The sequence below is a fragment of the Zerene cesonia genome, chromosome 27, assembly GCF_012273895.1.
Source record: "Zerene cesonia ecotype Mississippi chromosome 27, Zerene_cesonia_1.1, whole genome shotgun sequence".
Taxonomy (NCBI): Eukaryota; Metazoa; Arthropoda; class Insecta; order Lepidoptera; family Pieridae; genus Zerene; species Zerene cesonia.
The window spans coordinates 5360861-5368744 of NC_052128.1; the positions used below are offsets into that span (position 1 = coordinate 5360861).

Sequence of the window (7884 nt, forward strand, 5' to 3'; positions counted from 1 at the left end):
ACTATTTATTTACACAAGAGATTAAGCTTAATGTACATTTATTTAACAGTGAGATTAGCGAAGCCTACAGGGGGATGTTTCTCTAATATATCTGCCATGGTAGAGGGATAAAACGCCATAAATTTAAATCTTTCTCCCATCTTCTGTGGATCAATAAGCATGTTGTAAGAGGCTGTTAACTTTTCTTTATCCTCTTCATTCTTAGCATTATTTAGCAATACCTGAAACAATTGTTTTAGATAATGTTGGTTCCTAATGATAGTTAATACATAATATGAGTATGGTTGGATGGTACAAAATAAGAAGTACCCTTTTTAAATTAATAAGACTCATTGGGTGGCCTCAAATCGCTTATCAGACTAATAAGTTAAGAAATTAATGCTTGATATGTACATATTTAAAAAGTATTCAATACCATTCCAGTGTGGTCCATAAAATCCTTTAATTTCTGTATGTAATTACAAGAACATCAGAATAAGTATCTTATATAAGAAGTAAAAAAAGAAACAAACAATTATTTTGCCATAGTCTACTTTAGTCCAGTATATCTATTGCATTTATAGCAAATTTACCTCTAATCGAGCTAAACCCTGCATTCGCTCTAGAAAGTCCTTCTGTAGCACTGGGCCCATTACAATAGCATAGTTATCTCTCCCCGGCGCCCTTGACGCGGCTACTCGTAACTGACTGAAATCTACATCAGCTGTGAGATCAGATTCGCCTGGATTTTCTAGTGGATCAACAACTTGGTGTTTGTGGAAAGCCTGAAATTTAAAGATTTGATATAGTGAGTGCTTATGTGTAATCCTGACTAATATTATAAATGTAAAAGTGTATTTTGTATGGTTTTTGTAACCGGAGATAGCCAAGAGGTCAGAGAGTTACCTACGCCATTTAATACCTTGCTGAAACCCTCTCATTTCTGTGGATACATTCTTTGACAATACAAGTGAAGCCATCAACGGAGGACTTGTTATAACCTAATGAAAACAACTTGGAGAAGTAAACACACTGCTTTCAAAGCTTTTTTTTTAATCTGAAGTATTCTAAATCCCAGAATGCAATTCCTGATTATTTTTGAATCCTACTTATATTATAAATGCGAAAGTTGGTGAGGATGGGTGGATGCATGTGTATGTGTATGTTTGTTACTCTTTCATGCAAATACTACTGAATTAACTGCAATAAAATTTGGTACGTAGATAACTGGACAACTGGAATACCACATAGGCAATTTTTTATCACTATTCCTACGGGATACAGACTTACGCGGATGAAACCGCGGGGCGCTAGTATATGATAATGACAAACCTGCTTAACAATTAAAAAACTTATTACCTAAAAGCCATGCATGCACAAATAGCAAAAAAACCTAATATTTTATTACCCTGAATGTGTCTCCCTTTTCACCTTCGTGCCCATAATCTGCTATCAGTGCAAGACCACCAAATTGATCAACTCTCTCTGCTAATTGTCTGGCAATTCCCAATGATCTTGGGCTGACTTCTAGCTCCGTCCTATCTCCTGCATCAAGAGGTGGACGGACAAGCATTTTAACACTCTGCGTTTCCTCTCCTGATATTCTGTAGTATGGCTTCTGATTTTCATCAAGATCTATTAAGAGTTCCCGCCAGCCTTTGTCAGTTTTCTGCAGAAGAAAAATAAATTTATACTAATATTATAAAGCTTAGATTTTTTTATTTGTTTGTGTGAAGGCACTAATCTCAGGAACTACTGGTCCAATTTGAAAAATTCTTTCAGTATTAGACAGCCCATTTATTAATGAAGGCTATCGGCTATATATGTACCTCGGGTGAAGCCGGGGCGGTCTGCTAGTTAATGGTAAATCTATTCGTACATTACAAAGTAAACAGTAATTATTCAATTGAAAATAAATAGATGTATAAATATTTTATTAAATGCTATCTAGTCGTATGGTCGAACTATGCAATGTTTGTATATCATGTAATATATATCAGAATCTATTTTTCATAGCAGTAGTTAAACCAACTCCCAATATAATGCCACAATCAGCTGCATATGCACGAGTTAAACAAAATGAAAAGTAGAGTAATTCCCAGCGTTACAATTGTCTTTTTGATACTTACTTCAAATTTGTGAATTGGTAATACATCAAAGAATTCATGTGCAATGTACCATGAAAAGTTCTCTGGGACTTTCTTGAGATCATTATACCAATATACCTTTATGCCACTGACAGTTTCACCCTGAAAACGTATAAGCTCATTAATTTTGTTATTGTTTCTCAATTATAGCCTCTGAATGGATTTAGATGAAACTTAGCAGTGTTGCAACTAATATAATAGAATAACATTAAAACTATAGAAACATTAGCTTTTAACCATTGGTGACAACCTACTAAAATCAAATATATTAGTATTCTATTGTGTCTGATTTTATAAGAGTATTATATATCTAGAAATTAAAGTATTTTTAACAGAATTTAAACACGAAATATTCATTATATAATTGCAAGTATGGTCACAGGAGACAGGACAGGTTATATATATAATATATTGAATAAATCGCGTTTAAAATTCGTTAAAAAGTCTTTAATTTCTAAACCAAATATATTGTTCAGTTATAGAATAGCCTTAATACCTCTCTGTCATATGGTAATTCAATATCACTTTCTTTGTGGCTCACACATAGTCTGCCAGCTTGCAATAACTGCATTGTTTTGGATATCTCGACCAGGTGAATGCTTAGCTCATTGGATTTGTATTTAAACTTATTTAAGACCTGCCAAAATAATATGTGGATTAGAAACATCATATCTGTAACAATCCAATATGTACACCCAGACAATATTACGTTTAAAAACGATTATGTTATATAAATCTTTTTATGTACAACCTAACCTACCCTTAAAAAGTCAACCATTAAGGTACCATTTCCAGGCCCCAGTTCAACAATTTGAAGAGGTTTTCCTGAACCCATCTTTTGAGTTTCAGAGTAAAACCATATTGCTAACACTTCCCCAAACAATTGACTTATTTCTGGGGAGGTTACAAAATCTCCACTTTGGCCAATTACTTCTTTTTTCATATAATAACCCTCTGTAGGATTAGTTATCACTATGTGCATATATTCTGCTACTGTTAAAGGACCATTTAAGCGTATTTTTTCCTTCAATATATCCATAATACTTGGGGCATCGGCGATTGAAGGCATTCGTAGAGTTTTTGGATCCGGTCTCTTTACTATTTTGTACCCTTTTTCTCTTCTACACATCATGGATAGAAGGGTGGGTCTGTTAAATATACGATATGTATTTCGAATATTCATATTTCTAATTATTTTCGACACAAATTAAGAACTAGTTACTACGTATTTTCGGCTGCAAACTAAATTATAAATTAAGTTTGAGTGAATTCGATTTGACAATCAGCTGTTTTGGTCATAGAGATGTGAAACTATGTTTTACCGAAAAAACCAGCATTGAGCTACCTTATCTTCATTACTTAACTGTATGTCATTTGCATTAAATTTGTATGTTGTGTTATATTTATAAAAAAAAAATATTTTTAGTGAAAGATACACTTGCCGCTTGCGCACAACACTATCAACTAATGTCAAAAATATATGTCAGTTTCCACAATTTCCACATGAAATAGTGTCATTTGTCATGTCAGTGTCAAAATGATCCTTTTAAAATTTAAATAACACGAAAATCGAAATAGACATGAGAAACATGTTAATAAATGAAAACAATATACAGTATAATTAATATTCATACAGTATATCATAATAAAAAGTAGACATTTTTACACTTGCTCATAAACAATACGGGCCTGGTGTGTTTATATGCGGGGTGTAATAACCTAATCGTTACGAACAGTGTATGCTGCACGTGTTGATCTTAAGACACAAGCAAAAATGCCTGATGATGTTAATATGGATTCAGAAACGAATACTAAGTATAAAGACGGCGTCAACCGTAACGCCCGACTTATTGTAAGGAATATTTCATTTAAATCTACCGAGGAATCCATTAAAGAACACTTTTCAAAGTATGGTACTGTTGAGGAAGTAAAATTATTAAAGAAACCGGATGGAAGGCTTGTTGGATGCGCTTTTGTGCACTTTACACATGTCCCCATGGCAAACAAGGCACTTGTTGAAACAAATAAGAAACCATTTTTAGGTAATCTTTCATATGTTTTATTTTATATGTCAGCAATGAGCTGAGCTGGTGGTTCGCCTGATGGTAAGCGATATCCACTGCTCATGAACATTCGCAGAGGTAATGCACTGCCCACTTTAATGGGGGAAAGGCTTAACAACTGAAAAGAAGGTATGGACAGGGATTTGTGAGGAAAAGAAAATGAGCCTTCTTTTACTTTCACTAGTTGTTTGTGTGACTGCATTCACATGAGATTGGGATACTTCACCACATCTGTATCATAGTCCTCCAGTGAAATTCTGTAAAGATTAGTTCAACTGTATCGAGTATAAGGTCGGAGTATAGGTGCTATGGCACCCAGACTGGAGCTTCAGCTGAATAAACAGAAACACAAACATCCACTAAAAAGGATTGTGCTTTGCATCATGCAACTTATTAAAAAACAACATACAACTGTATTCATATAGTTTCTAAACATAAAATTTTCAAATGTTATTAATCTCTCTTGTCTCTACTTACAGGAAGACCAATATATGTGTCGTGGGCAGTACAAAAAGACAAATACACCGGAGAGGCTCCAAATGCAGAGCCAAATCTGAAAACTGTTAGCTTTTCTGATGACGATGAGGGAAAACCAAAAGTTAAAAGTATGTTGCCTGCCATTGCCATGCCATTGAACATCTTGTTTCAGTAGTTTATGTAAAAATCTTACAACTGAGAGGTTCTAAGCTTGATATGTGTGAAGACAGTAGAGTAAAAGCCCTGTTAAGCCTGGACATGAATAAAAATGGAATGATGATGAATCTCTTTTAATGTTTTAAAAGAGAAAAATGATCACTACTGTAAACACCTGTGTAATATACAGTTTTCTTAGTTAACATTTTCTAGAGAAAATATTGTCCATTATTATCAGTATTATTACAAGGTCCATTCTCACTCAGTAACTCACTTACTGATAAACTCACACATTTTTTTCCCATATTGCAAACTCAAATATTATAAAAAAACTGTATTAATATAGTCAAGTCTTTTTTACAGAAGAACAAAATGGGGACACAAAGAAATCAAAGAAAGAGGAGAAAAATAAAGTCCGAATAAACCGTAATGCTCGGCTCATCATCAGAAATGTTTCATTTAAAGCTACTGAAGAAACACTCAAGGAACATTTTGAGCCCTACGGTACTGTACAAGAGGTGAAGTTGTTAAAGAAACCAGATGGAAAGCTGGTTGGTTGTGCGTTTGTTCATTTTAAAAATGTACCCATGGCGAAGAAAGCTTTGCTCAATACAAATATGAAGCCTTTCTTGGGTAAGTTTACTTTTTTTATTCATTACTATTTGGTATTTCTGAATTTATAGTGAACTACTAGCTTCTACCCGCAGTAGTTTAATAGTAACATACACAAGAACCTTTCTTTAAATCAATCCATTAAAATCCATTGTGTAGTTTTAAAGATCTAAGCATACATGTGTATGTATTTGTGTGTACATACAGCATGTAGCATTCAACATTGGAAGAAATTTTCACTTTCTAATAGTTCCTGAGATTAACAAACAAGCAAACTCTTTAATCCTAAATTCATAACCATATGTTCTATTCCAGGACGCCCCATATCAGTGGATTGGGCAGTAGCTAAAAACAAATACATGCAACATGTTGTGAATCAACAAATTGAGATGGAAGATCAGGTGAAGAAGGAGGACAATTCTGACAGTGATGATGATCAACCACCTCTAAATATCTCCAGTGAAGATGTCAAAGAGGAAGTTAAAAGTGAGTTTAATTCGTAAATACTTACGAGAGTGTTGGTTGCACCACTTTAAAACTTGACTAAATGATAAGCATATGTCTAAAATTGTTTGATTGTTTGTTTGTCATTTGGAGATATATATTTTTGGAAGCTTGCATTAACATAAGAACTGCTATAAAATTTGATATCTAACACATTAACTGCATCTATCCATCCACATCCATCTGTAGCTGGGGCTAGTAGCTGTTGTATTATATATGAAATATACAAAGCATAGAGGTAATGCCCATGGGCATGATCACACATGGGCACAAAAGTGTTGAAAAGTAGTTTACATTCCATAGTACATAATCAACACAATTTTGAGTGTGGGAATCGAGCACGCTTCGTTTCGCTTTCGCTTCGCGTAAGGACTGCAAATGACCTTACGCCTGTCCACATGTTCACGGGCTGTAGTGGCGCTTACCATCAGGCGACCCACTAGCTCCATTGTCGATGATGACAAAAAGCAAGACACCTGAAATATATTTTGTAAATATTCATAAATATTATAAAACAGGTGAGTCAGAGGATAGTGATAAAAGTGACAATGAATCAGATGATGAGAAACCAGAACTTAATTCTGATGAGGATGAGAGTGATGAAGACAATGATGAAGATGAAGAGGATGACGAGGATGAGGATGGTGAGGATGACGATGAAGATGATGCAGAAGATGATGATAAGAGTGTGACCAGTACACAACCAGATAGGCAAAGGTATGCATTGTTTGTATATATAATTAGTTATGGTAGTATCTATGATATCATCGGGACCAACCAATCCATGGGACTATTAATTTATCTATTTCTTTGTCTGAATAGGCGGGCGAAACCCTGGCGAAATGCTTGTAAATACCTGATTATACTTTCCACATAGTAAAGGTATTAAATAATAAAATTTCAGGATAAAACTCAATGATGCAGAGGATGGTTGTACAGTGTTCCTCACCAATGTGCCGTTTAGCATAGACAATGAACAATTACACGCATTCGCAGAGAAGACTGGCCCCGTAAAATATGCACTTGTGTGTGTGGACAAACTCACTGAACATTCTAAGGGATCTGCTTTTATTAAGTTTGTGGTATGTATTTAAATTTAATTTTTCTGACTTCCGTGCAATGACTTTCACATTGTTAATTTTTGTATGTTTGTATGCAACTGACTCTTTTGGACTTCATGTTGTACCACTTTGAATAAAGAGAATGCTAACAATAGAATAATTTAACAAGTTTATCACATTAAATTAATGTTATATTTATCCTCATTAGGATTGTCAGGATTAAATTTATTTGCTATGTATACTCTGTGTCAGAGCGGAGTGTTTAGTTGATGACTCCCTTTTCACGAATTATATATACAATAATATAAATACAAAATAAATATAAACGTTTATATATCATGTTTAATATCTTTATTATATCCCTGCGAACTAATGTCTATCAACCAGTTCCTAATGTTTGTAGTAATTTTATCATTGGTATTTTTTTTCAGAACAAAGAAGATGCAGATCGTTTCCTAGCACTGCCGCCCAGTGATCTACGCCTCGAAGGTCAAGTAATAATGGTGAAGCCGGCGCTCAAAAGGGAAAATGTACTCAAAGATAAGAAACAGCCGAAAGACAATAGGAATTTGTATTTAGTGAAGGAGGGAGGTTAGTCAAATTAACTAAATACTCTTATTAACCACATAATTATCTGACATAATTCTACCGGCGTCCCGCGGTTTCACTCGCTTAAATTTATCACTTTTTGCTATTTGCCACTTCCGTTCTGATTACTAGTATTAAATAAAGAAATCTTTTTAAATTTGAAACCGCCTGTCATTCATTTGACTCTCGGTCAAATTAATACTAGTTTTAATTTTTTTACTAATCTGATTAGTTTTTGCGTAAGTGAGTGTGTCACCGAGTGAGCTAGTGTGCCATCGAGTGAGTTAGTGTGTCACC

At 34.3% G+C, this 7884-nt stretch overlaps 2 protein-coding genes across 2 annotated transcripts in view; one reads left to right on the forward strand and one right to left on the reverse strand.

Annotated features, from left to right (window-relative positions):
• LOC119837375 (protein arginine methyltransferase NDUFAF7 homolog, mitochondrial) lies at nt 1–3455 on the reverse strand. The gene is made up of 6 exons (XM_038362942.1): nt 2887–3455; nt 2623–2763; nt 2109–2228; nt 1388–1648; nt 573–764; nt 1–221 (listed from the first exon to the last, which is right to left on the reverse strand). Exons 1-6 carry the CDS (start codon nt 3307–3309, stop codon nt 39–41), a joined length of 1320 nt encoding a protein of 439 aa, XP_038218870.1. The 5' UTR covers nt 3310–3455; the 3' UTR covers nt 1–38.
• Nucleotides 3456–3641: 186 nt separating this feature from the next.
• The window catches only part of LOC119837374 (RNA-binding protein 28-like), a 6200-nt gene continuing 1957 nt past the window's right edge, over nt 3642–7884 (forward strand). The window contains exons 1-7 of the mRNA XM_038362941.1: nt 3642–4168; nt 4669–4794; nt 5186–5455; nt 5750–5920; nt 6457–6655; nt 6843–7020; nt 7431–7590. Of these exons, the coding sequence (XP_038218869.1) occupies nt 3901–4168; nt 4669–4794; nt 5186–5455; nt 5750–5920; nt 6457–6655; nt 6843–7020; nt 7431–7590 (1372 nt within the window). The 5' untranslated portion in view covers nt 3642–3900. The remainder of the gene's footprint in view (nt 4169–4668; nt 4795–5185; nt 5456–5749; nt 5921–6456; nt 6656–6842; nt 7021–7430; nt 7591–7884) is intronic.

Excerpts from the sequence above, each read along its gene's own strand:
- LOC119837375 (XM_038362942.1), bottom strand. The coding sequence starts at position 3,309 with ATGAATATTCGAAATACATATCGTATATTTAACAGACCCACCCTTCTA. Across the intron at positions 2,229-2,622 it reads AATTACCATATGACAGAGAG|GGTGAAACTGTCAGTGGCAT; the intron begins GTATTAAGGCTA and ends ATACGTTTTCAG. Across the intron at positions 1,649-2,108 it reads TACCAATTCACAAATTTGAA|AAAACTGACAAAGGCTGGCG; the intron begins GTAAGTATCAAA and ends TTTCTTCTGCAG.